Source organism: Equus caballus, chromosome 7 (assembly GCF_041296265.1).
Source record: "Equus caballus isolate H_3958 breed thoroughbred chromosome 7, TB-T2T, whole genome shotgun sequence".
NCBI classification, from domain to species: domain Eukaryota; kingdom Metazoa; phylum Chordata; class Mammalia; order Perissodactyla; family Equidae; genus Equus; species Equus caballus.
In genome coordinates, this window is record NC_091690.1 from 52,168,121 (window position 1) to 52,185,177 (window position 17,057).

The window sequence follows — 17,057 nt, forward strand, 5'->3', positions numbered from 1 at the left end:
CCCTAAGCCAAACCACCGTCATCCTACCTGGCTCCCAGCCTTGCTGCTCCCCGCCTCCTGCTTCTCTTCCTGCTCCCACCGCCTGTGGCCCCCACAGCAACACGCCGTCATGTATAGTGACAATCAGAGCTTCCGGTCTCCTAGAACAGTCCTGGGATGGCGTGTCTGGCCACTACGCCCCGAGTGACCTTGGCCCTTGCCACTCCTGTTCTCTGTGTTCTCTCCAATACACCAGAGCTGGCCCTCCACGCGCCCCAGCTCTCTCTGCAGCTGGTTCCTCCTCATCCTGCAGGCCTCACCTCCTCAGAAAAGCCCTGCTCACACTTGCCCTCAGCTGTCCCTGTCCCCGTCCATGGCCCTGCTCTGTTCTCTTCATGGCACACGTGCCATCCCCGAGTTGCTGGTCGGCATTACTGTGTGTCTCCCCCATGGGGTTTAAGCCCCCTGGGGGTTACTGGTCACCCTGGTGTTCCCTGGGCCTGGAATGCTGGTGCCCAGCCCACTGCGGTGCTCAGATGCCCCCTGAGCTAGGTGGCAGCTGGGGCCTGCTGCTCTTTTAGGACATGAGCGCGTTGGTGGCCGCCCGCATGCGGCACATCCCTCTGGCCCCCGGCTCGGACTGGCGTGACCTGCCCAACATCGAGGTGCGGCTCTCCGACGGCACCATGGCCAGGAAGCTGCGCTACACCTACCACGACAGGAAGAACGGCCGCAGCAGCACCGGGGCCCTCCGCGGGGTCTGCTCCTGCGTGGAAGGTGGGCCCGCCTGGGCCCCGGCTGTGGCCTGAGGCCCCCGCCCCCTTAGGGGCTGAGGCCTGGGGCTTCCCAGCAGGAGATACTGGGGCTGTGCCCACCCGCCCAGAGGCCCTGGCCAGCGCACAGGCAGGCCAGGCCCGGGGTCCCTGCTGTAGACAGTGTTAAGCGGCAAAAGCTTTGCCCCAGGGGAGCGGGGACTGGCGCGGCTCTGTCCCTCCGTCCCGCAGCTGCAGCCTCACTGCTGCCCTCTCTTGCAGCGGGCAAGGCCTGTGACTCCGCGGCCAGACAGTTCAACACCCTTATCCCCTGGTGCCTGCCCCACACTGGGAACAGGCACAACCACTGGGCTGGCCTCTACGGACGGCTCGAGTGGGACGGCTTCTTCAGCACGACTGTCACCAACCCTGAGCCCATGGGCAAGCAGGTGGGTCTGAGGGCTGGGGTCGGGCCTGGGAGGGGCCGGGGGTGCGGGCTTACCTCTGGAGTGACCTTTCAGCAGCCAGCACTACATGTCTCCGGCTCGCCTCGTGCCGCCTTGGTGCCGGTGGAGATGGGCTTATTTTCTAGGGCGCAGATGCCCTCCCTGCCCCTGGTGGCAGGCGGCCCGTCCTGTTCCCCCTCCCCACCGAGCCTCTCGCCCCCAGGGCCGCGTGCTCCACCCCGAGCAGCACCGCGTGGTGAGTGTGCGCGAGTGTGCCCGCTCCCAGGGCTTCCCCGACACCTACCGGCTGTTCGGCAACATCCTGGACAAGCACCGGCAGGTCAGTGGGCTGCAACTGGCCGCCTCTCCTGTGCTTGAGGGGCCCCCAGGCTGACGGGGCTGTGCCCTGCCTCTGACCAGGTGGGCATGGTTCAGCGGGGAGCGCATACGCACGGTCACTTCCGAGGGGATGCTGAGCACCCAGGGCTTGTTGCCTGATGGGGCTCAGCGCTCCGGGAGGGGCCAGCCAGACAGGAGGGACCCCGTCCCTGGGCCCAGAGCCTTCATGGGCAGGTGGAGTCACTAGGCACGTTGGGTGCTCTTTACACTCCGAGGCAGATGAGCCCAAAAGAAAGTTCTGGCATATCGAGCTTCATTGCGGGAGCAGACACTTCTGTTGCGAGGGTTGAATGAACCCCTGGTTCCTGACTGGTTCTCGGGGAGTTAAGTGGGCTGTGTCTTCGATCCCAGGGTGCCTGGGGTCACAGCGAACGCCTCCCGTGCCGCTTCCCCTGTCCCATGCCCGGAAGTGAAGCCTGGTGGCTCCCTCTCTGGACCTGAGTTTGTCTGAAGGCCCCTTCTCTCTGGGTGCTTCTTGACGTGTTAGTGTTTTGGGTGGGAGGCCGGGCCGACCGGAGGGTCCGGGAGCTGTGGTGAGAAGAGCTTGGGGCCCGTGTGAGCATGAGTCCGGGGCGCCATGCCCTCGTTGTCCTGAGCGAGGCTGGCGCTGATCCCAGACATGCCAGACCAGGCGCCGCCCTCCTTCCCTCCTGCAGGTGGGTAACGCCGTGCCGCCACCCCTGGCCAAAGCCATCGGCTTGGAGATCAAGCGTTGTATGTTGGCCAAAGCTCAAGAGAGTGCCTCAGGTACGGCGGGGGTGGGCGGCTGGGCTCCAACTCTGGGCTCTGGGATGCGGGCGAGTCACAGCCTCCCGGGTGGCCTCACTTCTCTCCTGGGGTGGCTGTGAGATTGAGCGACTTGCACACGTCAGTGCGTAGGATGGGAGCCCGGCTCACACCAGGTGTGCAGTGGAGTCTCAGGCACTTGCTTGTGTCCTGCCGGGTGGGCCTGCCTGGACCTGCCTCAGGCACTGACGCCTTAACGTGCCGCCACGAGTCGCTTAGTGACAGGGCTGTGTTCTGAGAAATGTGTCATTAGACGTTTCCGTCGTTGTGCGAACATCATAGAGGGGTGCTGACAGACCAAGACTGCATCACCTGCTACACACCTAGGCTACGGGGTACTAATCTTAGGGGACCGCCATAATCTTAGGGGACCGTCAGATATGTGGTCCGTCGTTGACCGAAATGTCGTTAGGCAGCGCGGGACTGTGGGTCCTGACAGCGTTTTTGTGACCCTGCCTGTTGTGGAGTGTGACGCTGTGTATGTTCCCAGCAATGACTTTCCCTCTTATTCGTCTTCAGTTAGAGTCAAGGAGGAGAAAACCACTGCGGACTAGCCCCGCCCTCCCGTCGCCCTCGTTGCTGGCACCAGGGATCCCCAACGTGCACTGATGTTGTATTTTTAACATGTCGCGATCTGTCAGTTCACATGTGTCGTACACGGTGTTTGTGGCCTCGGCTGACACGAAGCCGTTCTGTGAGGTTTGCTTATCAACTAATGACGTAGTGACGGAACTGTGCAGTTCTTTGTGCGTTCTGGATTTTAAAAGTTTTTTATTATGCATTATATCAAATCAACCACTGTATGAGTGGAATTTATGTAGTTTTTATATGTTGTAATATTTCTTCAAATAAATCTCTCCTATAAATCACTTTGGGTGGGAACTCGTGATTTGCGAGCGGCTCCAGGCTGCCTCTCCACTGGGGCTGGATGAGAACGGGCTCCTCGGTGCCCAAGGACCCCACCGAGGCAGTTCTCTGAAAACAGACCACTCCACGTGTGTGTTCAGGGTGGAGGTTAACTCGTGTGACTCAGTTCTGGCTAACGAGGTGCGAGTGGAACTTGCTAGTGTGGCTCCCAGGAAAGCCTTTAAAAGGAACCGTCTTAGTTGGTCTTCCCCGGGTCCTTGGAGCCCTTTGGTCTGGAGTGGGCCTGATACCTGGTACTGCAGCAGCCATCTTGGGACCATGAGGACAGAAGCCCGGTGCAGTGGATGGTAGAACAGGAGGAGAGGAGTCACTCGGAGCCCCAGCCTGCCACCCCCAGACACCCCTTATTTGCTTAAGAATCTGTTAGATGGGCTTTCTGTGCTTTGAGCCTAACACTCACCTCACCACTTCTACAAGTACTTAAGTAAATGGCGCACTTGGTGGCACTTCAACTGTGACTTTCCACTCGGGCAGTCACCGAGGTCTCAGTTGTAAGACTCAAGGGCTAAATATGTTCAAATGCAAAGTGTACTAGGTTCCTTCACAAGAAAGTGGGTGTCTCCCTCTTCCTGCTGCTGTAAACAGCGCCGCACCGAACATCCTTGTGCCTTCTCTTCCATCATGCCCTTTGGGGAACTCTCTGGAGAGCCTCCTGGATCGGGGAGCGTAAATGTCCTCATGTGTCCACCTCAGAATGTTTGGCTGACCTTCCCGGGACTCCGAGGTTCTGCCACTGTCCCCCCGACAGAGCAAACCTCCCGATGGCCTGCCTCTCTGTTCCTCGTCAACAGAAGAGTGTGAGTCTTGTTAGCATTTGGGGGATGGATTCGACCCCTGCAAGTGTCCGGTGGCCACTGGACATTCTCACCTCCGTGGTCACATGTGACTGCGTGCTCCCTGGAGCTGTTGGAGTGTCAGAGCTTTACTCTCGCGTTATGTGCATCTTGACTCAGCGTGTCTTGGCCATGCAGAGATGTTATTTTTAGGGGTGAGGTTTATATTTGTCCGCTTTTGTTTTTCAGAGCCTATTTTAAAAGGCCTCCCTACCCCCGGATCATAAACTGGTTTCCTTCCGTGTTTCTATGACATCTATTTTAACACGTGGATCACTTTTGTAAAGATGAAAACAGGCATCTACGCTTCTTTTTTGAACAGGTAACAAATGCACAGGGTCAAGTTTCCCCATCAGAGATTTTATTTTTTAGATAGACCTGCTTGTTCTTTTGTTGTGCTTTTTTTTTTTTGAGGAAGATTCGCGCTGAGCTAACTATTGCCAATCCTCTGGTTTTTTTGCTGAGGAAGACTGGCCCTGAGCTAACATCCATGCCCATCTTCCTCTACTTTATACGTGGGATGCCTGCCACAGCATGGCTTTTGCCAAGCAGTGCCATGTCCACCCCGGGATCTGAACCAGTAAACCCCAGGCTGCCAAGAAGCGGAACGTGCGCACTTAACCACTGCGCCACCGGGCTGGCCCGCTTCTGCTTGTTTTTTAAGCTAAGAACTCATTGGAAAGCATATCATGGATATAATGAGAAGAACGCTAGGTCTGCATTCCTAGGCACCTTGACAAAGACGACTGAATCCTTGGGGCTGGCCCCATGGCCGAGTGGTTAAGTTTGCGCGCTCTGCTGCAGGCGGCCCAGTGTTTCGTTGGTTCGAATCCTGGCGCGGACATGGCACTGCTCATCAAACCACGCTGAGGCGGCGTCCCACATGCCACAACTAGAGGAACCCACAACGAAGAATACACAACTATGTACCAGGGGGCTTTGGGGAGAAAAAGGAAAAAAATAAAATCTTTAAAAAAAAAAAAAAAAAAAGATGACTGAGTCCTTGTCCTCCAGAGTCATCGTGTGCCTGAGGCCAAGTGCGTGGTCTGTCTTTTCTCTGCTACACATGGTGGCATCCATTAAAACTGCTCTGTGCCTCCTAGGAATGTCTCTGGTTCCCTTTTTTTCCCCTATGAAATGCGCAAGTCCTGAATGTACAGCTTGCATTTTGGTAAATGAATCCAGCCCTGTAACCCACATCCCTATCAAGCTGCAGAACATTTCCACCGCCCCAGAGGTCGCCTCGTGTCCCTTGCCCCACCAGGAGGCAGCCGCTGGCCCAGTTGCATCCCCATAGGCGACTCACTTGTTGGGGTCAGTGTGGACTTGCGTCTGGCTCCTTCCACTCAGCGTTGTGTTTTTGGATTCATCCATGTTGCTGTCGTGTTTCGGTAATTTGTCACTTTTTATGACTCGGGTTAAAATAAGGGCATTCCTTCTACTATTTGTCATTCTGTGTTTAGAAACAACTGTCCATCAACGGGCCGCTGATCCAGTTGTGGTACGTACATTTGTCTGTGTGTGAATGCACATCTACGATGCATTTCTAGTAGTTGAGCGGCTGGGTCCAAACTGCAGAATTGCCACATCCTCTAAAAATCTGGTGGGTATTTCTATAGTGATTGCATTAAATTTATGGACTTCTGGGGAAAACTGATCTTAATGACAAACCTTTCTAAGAACAGGGGCAGTCCTTCTGGTTATTCAGATATTTTATGTCCCACATATCACTTTAAAGTTTTCATACACATATTACTTTTTTTTTTTTTTTTGCTGAGGAAGATTCTCCCTGAGCTAACATCTATGCCCATCTTCCTCTATTTTGTATGTGGGACGCCACCACAGCGTGGCCGCCAATGAGTACTGTAGTTTCACTCCTGGGATGTGAACCTGCAAACCCAGGACGTTGAAGCAGAGTGCAAACTTAACCACTAGGCCACAGGGCTGACCCGTAGATATTGCAAATTTCTTAATTTGATTCCTAGATATTTAATCCTTTCATTACTAATGTAAATGGGATATTACTTTCCAAACAGTGGTCCTTTGCCTACAGAAAGATTATTGACTTGTACTGCTTATTGATTTTGCATGTAGATGATGTATTTCTAACCTAGCCGACTTACTGAATTCCCTTATTTTTGCAATACTGTTCCAGTTGAGGTCTTCATTTCAGTACAATTCTGTTCCCTTTGTCGTACAATACGCTACTAAGAGCAATTTGAGGGTTCACTTTGGTGTAAAAAGTGGAAACTGTTTTCTGCTGTTGGTCTCAGCTGCGCGGTGGGCTGTCCCTCCAGGGTGAAGTTCCAGGGGTGGCCCGAGTGAGTGAGTGCCTGTCGGCTCCACGTGCCAAACACCCAACTCCGGGCATGCCCAGAGTGGGGAGCTGCTGCACCTGGACGAGGCGGAGGCTGGCACAACTTCCGGCAGCTTCTGCCTCCCTGGCTGGCGGGGAACATTCTTCCTTCCATCAGGGTGAAGCTCAGCCTTTTCCTGGGAAGAAAAGCTGGTGGAATTGTAGTGTTGACAAGAATAGCGATTGTAGTGGATTGACACACATTTAGTCAAGGAAAATCCGCTGACACTCAGAGCCTCATGACTGTTAGAGGACTATTAAGCGCTACACTGAAATCATTAAGGGGGTGAATCAAGCCTTTCTCCTCTTTCCAGCAGGGACTGTATTTCATGAGAAGCCAATCATGCCTGCTGATGAGAAGAAAGCCGTTTCCAGTAGAATAGTTTATAAATGTAGGCGAATGAGTAGATGGAGAGAATTTTGCAACTCCTAATGGTCTAATTCATTCAGCCAAGAATCATGGCTGGGTTTGGTTTGGTTTGACTTTTAAGCCATTTTATCTATTTTTAAGTGTACAATTCAGTGGCATTCGGTACGTTTATTGTTGTACAACCAACACCACTATCTATTTCCAGAACATTTTCATCATCCCAGACAGAACCTCTACCCATTAAACAAGAACTCATTCCCCCTGTCCCCCAGCCTCTGGTGACCTCTCATCCACTTTTTGCCCTTTCTAGGCGCCTCATATGAGTGGAATCATAGAATACTTGTCCTTTTGTTTCTGGCTTATTTCACTCAGCATAATATCCTCCAGGTTCCTCCATGTTGTGGCATGTGTCAGAATTTCCTTCCTTTTTAAAGGCTGAATAATATTCTATCGTACAACTATACGGCATTTGGTTTACCCATTCATCCATCAGTGGACATTTGGGTTGTTTCCACCTTCCGGCCATTGTGACTCATGCTGGAACGAACACCAATGTACAAGAATCTCTTTGAGTCCCTGCTTTCAACTCTCGTGAGCATCTGCTTTCGGAGTGAGTGGAATTGCTGGATCACGTGGTCATTCTTGGTTCAACCTTGTGAGGAACTGTCACACTTTTCCCCAGCGGCTGCGCCGTTTGACATTCACACCAGCAATGCACAAGGATTCCAGTTTCTCCACGTCCGTGCCAACACTTGGTATTTTCTGTTTAATAATATCATCCGAATGGGTATGAAGTGGTCTCTCATGGTAGTTTTGATTGGCTTCAGGTTTGCGTGTGTTAGTACATCCTTTTAATTTTTTAGTTTTAAAAATTGCGGTAAGATATACATAACATCAAATTTACTGTCTTAACCCTTAAAAGCACAGTTCAAGGGCATTAAGTATGTTCTCGTTGCGCAACCGCACATCTGTCTCCAGAACTCTTTTCATCTTGCAGAACTGAAACTCTGTCCCTGTTGAACACCAGCTCCCCGCCGCCGACCCCCTCCTTCTACTTCCTGTCTGAATGTGACTCCTCTCTCTGTCCTTGTGTGACTGGCTTCTTTCACTCACCGGAATGTCCTCCACATTCACCCGTGTCGTAGCACGCATCGGAAGTTCTTTGTTTTTTAAGACTGAATGCCATTCCATGGTGTGGATGGACCGCATTTTATCCATCCCTCCATCCACCCACGGGCACTTGGGTTGCGACCACCCCCTGCCTGTTGTGAGTCATGCTGCTCTGAACACGGGGGTACAAATATCTGTTGCGTCCGTGATTTAGTTCCTTTGGGTGTATCCCCAGAAATGGAATCGCTGGCTCGAGTGGTGACTATTTGGTTTTGGGAGGCCCCCCCATACTGTCCCCTGGCAGCAGGTTGCTTAATGAGAGAAACATTCACAACGCAGCTGAAACCCCCTCCCAGCGCCCTCAGATCCCCGCCTGCCGCTTCCCAGACACAAGCACTCCGAGAACATTGCTATGTTTCCTTCCTGTCCTTGCCCGTCAACTGTTGCCACAGCTGCGTGCCCATAAACTTAGTGTTCTCAGCGTCTTTAAAAATATTAGATCCATGCAGAATAGCATTCACCTATCTACGACCCGCTTTTCTCTCTCTGCCGTGTCGGCAGTTCTTAAAGAAAAGCCCAGCCACAGAGACGGCACAGTGAATCCCACAACCAGCAAAATAACAGCCAGCCCTTGTTTCCACCTCTTGTGTCATGAAGAAGCCTCTGACAGCCTGTCATGCCCACAGTGACCATTATCACGCACATGTGTACTGTGCCTGTCGGCTTTGTCCCCACTCGCCCGCAGCCATCCACAGCTAGCAATCGAAAACTCATGTAGATGGCGTCATACAACCGCGGGTGGAACATATTTAACCTGCCCGGATGGATGGGCAGATAGGGTTTCCAGTTTTTGCTATCGTGAACTGCACAGATATCTAATTCTCACATCTTTGCATACATTTACAAGTTTTTCTCACAGCCTGAATTATTAGCTGGCTCAAAGGAAAATACGTATGTGCATTTTAAGTCTTAGGAGATGCTGTCAATTCTCCACCCAGAGAGTTTGCATAGTTTCACGCACTAACAAAATATGTGTCTGTTTCTCTACATCTTTGTTGCCGTTGGGCAATATCCAATTTTTAAAGTTTTGCGCATCTGCTAGGTTGTTTGAATTTTGCGTTTCTTGGAGTAAATTTGCTTTAAAGTTTATTGGCCCTTTGTACAAACTATTTTTATCTTTATTGCCAGACCACCCTCTTTCACTCATTTCCACAGCCTGCTTCCTGGTGTCCTGCTAATCTATTCCTTTCCACTCAAATCTCTACAGGCTTCTAGAATAATCTTTTTCACAAGAAAATCTGATCATGCTGGGGCACCACTCAAAACACGTCGGTGACCTCACCCACACCCCACAGCCTACAGGATAAAGAGCCTAAGCTCTTAAGTCTGGTTTAAAAAGGCTCATGATCTGGTTGCCACCCCACCCCAAATGCCCATTAATTGAGCACCTTACAACAGACAGACACCCCGTGGGTGTTGGGGACCCAGGGGTCAACAAACAGGCGAACATCTGCTTTCTGCAGCTGACATTCGAGGGCAGTGTTTCTAGACTTATTCTTTTCATTATTACCCCCTTAAGGAGAAAAGTGGAATTATCTTTAAATTTAATTTAAATCAATTAGTTAAATTAATTTCAACTTAATTACACTTAACGAGAGAAATTAAATACCTAGGAATAAGATTTGTCTAGTAGGGTTGGCTTCGGAGAGCCACAAGCTATTGTAAGATCTAAGGTTTTTGCCCCCCATCCCCGAATTAATTTTGGCTCCCTGGGAGCCATATGGCTTGCATCGACAAGGAGTGTTCTAGAGGGAGAGCTGGACAGCAAACAAGGAAATGGAAAAGATAAAATCAGAGAGCCAAAAATGTTACTAAGAAAAGGAGGGAGAACGGTTGAGGGGGCACCTGACATCTTGATCATCCGATTAGGAACGCTCTTCCCAGACAAGGAAGACTAGCCTTGGCTTCTTCAGCGGCAAAGTGGAAAAGAAAATTTCCTCCTCACAGTGCCTGGCATACGGCAAGCGCTCAATAAGTGAGCTTCATCGTAATTATTAGTTAAAAAAAATATTTTTAAAGGTATACGGAATAAGCCCTGGGATGCGCCTCTGCTCCGCGTCCTACGTGGGTACCACCGCCCAGCCGCGCTCACGGCTGGCGCCTCCACCTCCGTCTGCAGGGGGCGCTGCGGGCGCCGCGGCCGGGCTGCTCTAGGCGGCGGCACCGGAAGTCTCGTTCTCCCTTCAGTTCCGGTCTCTGGCCCAGGCTTGGGCTGCGTGGAGGAGCGTTTGCGATGCCGACCGGAGACTTTGAGTGAGTCGGGGGTCGCGGAGGGGGCCCGGGGGGGCGGTTTGGGGGCTCTGGGGGTTCTGGCGGAGCCTGGGCGCCCCGAGGCCGAGGGAGCCGGGCCTCGCTGACCCCGCCCTCCCCGCCGCGCTTGTCCCCGCAGTTCGAAGCCCAGCTGGGCCGACCAGGTGGAGGAGGAGGGAGAGGACGGTGAGTTCGCCGGTGGCCCCGGGGCCTCTCAGCCAGCGCCCCGCCCGGTCACTGCCGCCTGCTCCCGGCACCGCCATCCGACCCCGCATGTCCCCCCACGGCCGGCCTTTGCCCCGCGCCGTCCTCCTCCGGGCCAGCCTGTCGCCCGTTCCAGATGCTCCCTGGCCAGTCCCTCTTCCTCCCGGGCCACCGCCCGAGTCCTCACAGCTGCTCCCCTGCTCCGGGGACGCAGTTGTCACAGCCTGCCTTCGTGCCAGGGACCCCCCCCATCCTTGCCATTGCTGGAGGTTACTACAGCCAGCTCCGTGTTCCCCCCCGGCTGTCCCCGGGCACTTCCCGGCCAGCCCTCTGCCCTTGCTCCCGCCTTCCTCAGCTCCTAGTGTGAGCATCCTCCCCGGAGTCCGCCCATTTCAGCTTGGCAGCTCCGCCCCTCCAGCTGACCCCTCCTCCCCCCACTCCTTCTCGCAGACAAATGTGTCACCAGCGAGCTTCTCAAGGGGATCCCTCTGGCTACTGGGGACACCAGCCCGGAACCTGAGCTCCTGCCAGGAGGTGAGTGACCGGCGGGCAACCTCCATCCCATCCTGGGCTGCTTCTCCCCTCAGCTGCATTCCTGCCTGGTCCCCATCACTAAGGCTCAGTTCCCCTCCCCTCTTACCCCCTCCTAGCTCCACTGCCGCCTCCCAAGGAAGTCATCAACGGGAACATCAAGACAGTGACCGAGTATAAGATAGATGAGGACGGCAAGAAGTTCAAGGTGAGGCTGGGGGAGGAGGCGGGTGCCCTTGTGCTTTGGGGCACTCGGGCCAGGAGTGGGAGATGTGTGTTGGGTGGGTTGGTGGGGAAGATCCCCTGGCCCCAGGAGCCTTGAAGCTGGACCCTCTCCCCTCCCTTCCACAGATCGTCCGCACCTTCCGAATTGAGACCCGGAAGGCCTCGAAGGCTGTTGCAAGGAGGAAGGTGAGACCCTGCTCCCCTTGTCCTGGGGCTCCCCCAGGACTGACTCAGGACTCCTTTTTGCTCATGCCTTTATTTTTAGAAGTGGGGTTCGTACCTATCTTGCTGGAGCATAACTGGGGCCTAGGGGTGTTTGTACTCTCTGGGGGCCCTGAACAGTCCAGGGGTACAGGAGTGGACAGGGTTCATTCTCAGTCCTCTTGGCTTATCTGCCAGGAGGAATAGAGCCAAGTCCTCCCCTAAGATGGTCACAGCAGAGGCGACAGCAGTAAATACCTTTGGCCCCGTTATTTGCCTACTTTCTCTGTGCCCGACCCAAATGCTTTGATTTGCTGCGTTCTCATTCAGTCCTCATAGCAGGCCCGGGAGGCGGGGAGCGTTGTCCCCTTTTTGTCGGGGAGGAAGCTGATGCTCAGGTTGTTTAGCTCAAGGCCCCTCGAAGTGTGGGGGAGCCCTGTCCACCCTGAGCATCGCTCCCTAGTGGGAGCTGGTCCACCGCCTGCACGGCACCCCCAGGAGTTGTTGTCTGTGGAACCGTTTCCCCTGAGCCTCGGTCCTCTCATCTGGGACTTGGGGCTGAGGGCTGCCCCACACGGCCCCGCCAGGGCCTCGCACACACTCAGGAAACAGGAATTCTCGTCGTCACCACTAAGTGAGGCATTTGGGGAGGGTGGAGGAGGCAGTTGAAGGCCCAGGCATCCTGAAAGGGGCTATAGTAGGTCTGGGCTGCCAGTGGGGGGTCCCACCTGCCCTGACTTGTCCATTATCCCGCCCTGAGCCCAGAACTGGAAGAAGTTCGGGAACTCAGAGTTTGACCCACCGGGGCCCAATGTGGCCACCACCACAGTCAGCGATGATGTGTCCATGACATTTATCACCAGCAAAGAGGTAGGTGGGGCAACAAGGCGGGGCTGGCGGCCAGGGTGGCAGCAGGGGTGTGGCAGCCCCCCTGAGCTGCCCCCGCCTGCCCCACCAGGACCTGAACTGCCAGGAGGAGGAGGACCCGATGAACAAGCTCAAGGGCCAGAAGATTGTGTCCTGCCGCATCTGCAAGGGCGACCACTGGACCACCCGCTGCCCCTACAAGGACACGCTGGGGCCCATGCAGAAGGAGCTGGCCGAGCAGCTGGGCCTGTCCACGGGCGAGAAGGAGAAGCTGCCCGGAGGTGCCCGGGCCGGGAATGCAGTTGGCATGCTCTGTGTGTGTGTGTGTGTGTGTGTGTGTGTAGGGAGGAGCAGGAACTGTGCACCCTTGGGATAGTCCTTCATTGTCACTTGCTGTCTGTGAACGGGGTGGTCAGCATCACACCTGTCATCTCCCACGCAGCAGCGTCAGCACCTCGAGTCAGGGCTGTGGCCACGGTCGTGCTGTGTGAGAGAGAGATGGGCTGGGTGGTTGCTGTGGCTGCTGGTGACATAGCCTGTCTCCTCGGGTCTGCGAGAACCGCTGGCTCGGGTGCACGCCCGTGTGTGTAACCACACTGCCCATGGTTGGGGGTGGCCACCCTGTGTGTGTGCGACTTGTGGGCTGGGACTCTCCTCCTGACTCTGTGACTGTCCTGAGTGTGCTGTGTCTGTCTGCCATGGATGCAGCTGCTGCACTGTGTGTGTGCGCGTGTGCGTGCACATCTCTGAGCAGACTCACACGTATGACTGCAGTCCGTGTCCTTTAGTGGGATTTGCTGATGGCGAGTTTGCGTCTGGACAGCTCTCCACCATGGCTTGTGCGTGGGGGACTGGGGACCGTCCCTGTCCCCGCATCTGTTCCTGTGTGTTGTGAGGCTGGGCGTTACTCCAGCTCTCAGCCCTGTGGGTGCCTCAGACTGCGTCTACCCCATAGGTGCTCACTCAGCCTTCACTGCTGGCTTCCTGGATGTGACAATTATGTCATCGTGGCCACCGGCTTTTGGACCAGCCGGATGCCTGTGGCTTGACAGACTACTGGGGCTGGGTTGGGGCTGGAGCCCACACATCCGGGGGCAGGTGGGTCCCGCTGTCTGTGCCTGGCCTGACTGTGCTTTTGGTCCCCAGAGCTGGAGCCGGTGCAAGCCACCCAGAACAAGACAGGGAAGTACGTGCCACCGAGCCTGCGGGATGGGGCCAGCCGCCGCGGGGAGTCCATGCAGCCCAACCGCAGAGGTGAGGTGGCGGGGACGCCTCTGGCACCCCGTCATTATCCCCTGGGCACGGCCCGGGCACAGCCTGCCCCTCACAGCCGCCTCTCTTTGCCCCTCCAGCCGACGACAATGCCACCATCCGCGTCACCAATCTATCAGAGGACACTCGTGAGACTGACCTGCAGGAGCTCTTCCGGCCCTTCGGCTCCATCTCCCGCATCTACCTGGCGAAGGACAAGACCACTGGCCAGTCCAAGGTGGGCTGGCAGCCGTGGGGGCGGAGGAGGGGGCTTGTGTCCTGGCTGTTCCCTGAGCGCCCCTGACCCCACCCCCTCCCCAGGGCTTCGCCTTCATCAGCTTCCACCGCCGTGAGGACGCCGCGCGTGCCATCGCCGGGGTGTCTGGCTTCGGCTACGACCACCTCATCCTCAACGTGGAGTGGGCCAAGTAAGACCCCTGCCCTCCTCTGCCCCTCCCCTTTCGGCCGGGCCAGTCTGGCCACATGTGCCCTGTGCCACCACGCTGGCTTGCCTGCCCCCCCCAGAAGCCCCGGCTGCGTGTGGCGAGGGGGTCTTGGGATTCTCTCCGGGGTCCGAAGCCCTCACACCTGCCGTCCTCCCCACCCTGTGTCCCTCTCTAGGCCATCCACCAACTGAGCCAGCTGCCACGTCTGCTGCTGCTGGGCCCCGGGCGCCAGGACCCTGCGGTGACAGAGGTGGCTTCCCAGGGCAGGGGGCTCCAAGGGCAATAAAAGCTCCAGTCACCCTATGCTGTCCCATTTATTTGCGGATGTCACTCGCCCTGTGGCGGGTGGGCCAGCCCTCCCCCTCCCCCGCCTGGTCTGCTTGGGCACAAACTTCTGCCCCTCCGGCCTGGGTACTTGCTGGTCCCACCGCAGGCCTTTCTTTGTGGGAGGAAGTGATGGCCAGGGGTCTGCTGTTCCCTCAGCCCCTGTTGTGCCATGTCCCCGCGCCTTGTGGTGAGGCGGAGGCTCAAGAAAGGCCAGGTCATGGCTCAGGGAACTGGGGCCCCGAGGTTTTGGGGGTGGCTGTTTCCTTGAGGGCCAGGCCTTGGCTCGAGCTCTCAGCGTCCTCTGGGGTCTGGCCGCCCCTGCAGCCGAGGCAGCCTTGGTGGTGGCAGCCCAAGCTGGGCGCCACGGCCATGTAGAGCAGCGGGTGGATGCAGATGGCCAGGGGCATGAGGCCCCGCATGACCTGGTAGCCCACGTAGGCCCCCAGATCCAGCGCCTGCTCAGCCTGGGCCGCGTCTGTGAAGCCCGGGCAGCTGGCTACCCAGCGCTGCCGGGCGTACACGTTGAGCACCCGCGTGACATGGTAGGGCACATAGGAGCTGGCGTAGAGCGCCACACCGCTGGCCACCAGCATGGCCACGCGCAGCTTCTCGGCCACCGTCATGCCCGGGCTGCGCAGCACGGCGCGCCCGAGGGCTCCGTAGGCCCCCAGCGTGAGCAGCAGCGGCAGGGCGCCGCCCAGGGCCGCCATCGCCAGGCTGTAGATCCTGTAGGCCTCGAGCTGGCTGTCGTCCGCCGTCCCCAGGCACTTGATGCAGGCCCCGGGCTGCTCCACCGTGCACTTGCCTTCCTGCTGGGGCTTCTTGAGGTGCGAGAAGCTGAGCGTGGGGGCGGCCAGCAGGGCCGCCAGCACCCAGCCGGCCGCGCTGATGGCCCACGCGTGCTTGGGCCGCAGGTGGCTGCGGGTGAAGAAGGGGTGCACGATGCCCATGTAGCGGTTGATGCTGATGCAGGTGACGAAGATGACGCTCCCCAGCAGGTTGCAGATGAAGAAGAAGCGCTCCAGGCGGCAGGCGGCCTCCCCGTAGCGCCAGTGTTTGGGCGGGTAGAAGTAGGCGGCCAGCGGGGGCAGCGTCAGCGCGTAGAGCAGGTCGCTGACGGCCAGCTGGGCCGAGAAGACCACGGCCGGGTGCCACGGGCGCTGCTCCCGGGTGCCAAAGCGGTAGAGGGCCAGGATGTTGCCGGCCACAGCCACCAGGAACTCAGCCACTAGGAGGGGCCACAGAAAGCCCTCCTGGAAGCGGTTGAGGGTGCGGGCGGCCACCACCGAGAAGTTGGCTGGGCAGGGTGTGGCACCTGGGGGGGGAGAGGCACCCAGTGAGCCCTGGCCCTCTGCGTGCTCTGTCCGCTGCCTCAGTGCCTGTCGCTGGGACCACACACCCACATGTGCTGGGCCTGCACGAGCCATGGGGCCGTGCCGCACCCAGGAGGGGCGCCAGCCTCAGCTCCTTCCTAGACAGACTCAGGCCAGAGTCCCTCACTCAGCTTCATCTACTAGGGTCTCTCTGGGCCTTGCACCCCGAGGGCCAGCCGGGGTGAGACTCAGGGAGCGGCTCACTGCCTTTGTGGGATGCACGTGGAGGAGCGGGAGCCCAGGGGCGTCCCCGGCCCCACTGCAGTTCTCCTCCAGGTCCGATCCACCAGCAAGTCTATCTTCTTCCTCAGAACTGGTCAGCTCCTGAGTGCTGGCCAAGTCCGGGCCCTGACCCTCACCAGTCTGTTCCCCCCACAGCCTCCAGAGGGCGCCTGTGAGCACCTGACTGGGCACATTCCTCTGCTCGCAGCCCTCCTCACCTCACCTCAGGGGGCCCTGCAGGAGCTATGCTATCCCTCCCCCAGTATGCTCTCATCTCCAGCTCCCTGTGACTCATTCTCTGTCCTTCCCACACTAGTTACTGCGCTTCCTCTTAAGGCACACCTGCCTCTGGGCCTTTGCATTGCTGGTTCCCTTTGCCAGAGTCACCTGCTGCTGATAACCTTAAGAGTCTCCCCGTTCCTCAAGTCCTTCTGGTCTCTGGCCCTGAGAGGCCTGCTCTGACCACCTGAACACTGGGACTGTCCCCCTCGGTCCCTCCAGGCCGCCTTCTCTGTGTGTCTCCATCTGATCACCACGAGACAAATTTCCAGGTCACCTCCTGAGGGCAGGGAGTCCCAGCTCCTGGGCCAATAGTGTGAGCAAGCACAGCCCTGGGGACGGTTCCCTCTCACACCCCTGCCTCAGCGCTCTCATCTGACAAATGGCCTCCTCTCGGCCTGTCCAGCAGGCTGGCCGCCAGCCCCGGGCAAGGTGCACACAGCCCTGCCCGCCCCACTGCTTCCTGCCCTCGCCGGCTGCCTACCTGTCCCCTCTGCTCTAGGCTTCTAGTCCCCGTCCAGCCCCAGGTGCTAACCCACCTCCCCTCCACCTCCGGGGTGCAGCTGCCTCCACCATGTGCCCCCAGCCCCGGCCCCAGGCTGACTGCAGGGTCCTGGGCCCTGGATCTCACCTGGGATGGTGGCTGCCATGGCCTGCACACCCGGCCGCTGAGTCCGCTGCCCACGCTCTGCCGGTCCCTCCCCACCGAGCAGTGGTGGCGGCGCGCCTGGCCTGGCCCCGCCCTGCCCGCCACTCCAACCTCAGCCAGCAGAGCCAGTCAGAGCAGCACCCTTGCCCCCACCGCGCTTCCTTCCTCATTGCACGCAGCCCTCAGCTCGGTCAGGGGGAGTGGGGAGGGGCCC

The 17,057-nt window shown here is 57.3% G+C and overlaps 3 protein-coding genes across 11 annotated transcripts in view; 2 read left to right on the forward strand and 1 right to left on the reverse strand.

Annotated features, from left to right (window-relative positions):
- Nucleotides 1-3,231, forward strand: part of DNMT1 (DNA methyltransferase 1) — a 40,951-nt gene extending 37,720 nt beyond the window's left edge. For all 9 annotated transcript variants that reach the window (XM_023645449.2, XM_023645450.2, XM_070273119.1 and 6 more), the window contains 5 exons: nt 561-756; nt 1,014-1,180; nt 1,401-1,517; nt 2,233-2,323; nt 2,882-3,231. In XM_023645449.2, the coding sequence (XP_023501217.2) occupies nt 561-756; nt 1,014-1,180; nt 1,401-1,517; nt 2,233-2,323; nt 2,882-2,916 (606 nt within the window). In that variant the 3' untranslated portion in view covers nt 2,917-3,231. The remainder of the gene's footprint in view (nt 1-560; nt 757-1,013; nt 1,181-1,400; nt 1,518-2,232; nt 2,324-2,881) is intronic.
- Nucleotides 3,232-10,156: 6,925 nt separating this feature from the next.
- On the forward strand, nt 10,157-14,296 carry EIF3G (eukaryotic translation initiation factor 3 subunit G). Its single transcript, XM_023645455.2, has 11 exons — nt 10,157-10,271; nt 10,408-10,454; nt 10,923-11,006; nt 11,123-11,211; nt 11,355-11,414; nt 12,195-12,299; nt 12,388-12,577; nt 13,443-13,550; nt 13,649-13,785; nt 13,869-13,975; nt 14,169-14,296. The coding sequence occupies exons 1-11, from the start codon at nt 10,252-10,254 to the stop codon at nt 14,182-14,184; spliced, it is 963 nt and encodes a 320-aa protein (XP_023501223.1). The 5' UTR covers nt 10,157-10,251; the 3' UTR covers nt 14,185-14,296.
- Nucleotides 14,297-14,535: 239 nt separating this feature from the next.
- On the reverse strand, nt 14,536-16,875 carry P2RY11 (purinergic receptor P2Y11). The gene is made up of 2 exons (NM_001204497.2): nt 16,826-16,875; nt 14,536-15,635 (listed from the first exon to the last, which is right to left on the reverse strand). The coding sequence occupies exons 1-2, from the start codon at nt 16,842-16,844 to the stop codon at nt 14,536-14,538; spliced, it is 1,119 nt and encodes a 372-aa protein (NP_001191426.1). The 5' UTR covers nt 16,845-16,875.
- Nucleotides 16,876-17,057: the final 182 nt, after the last annotated feature.

Coding starts and splice junctions, on each gene's coding strand:
- EIF3G (XM_023645455.2), top strand. CDS start 10,252: ATGCCGACCGGAGACTTTGA. Junction 11,007..11,122: donor ACCTGAGCTCCTGCCAGGAG/GTGAGTGACCGG, acceptor ACCCCCTCCTAG/CTCCACTGCCGCCTCCCAAG. Junction 11,415..12,194: donor AGGCTGTTGCAAGGAGGAAG/GTGAGACCCTGC, acceptor CCCTGAGCCCAG/AACTGGAAGAAGTTCGGGAA.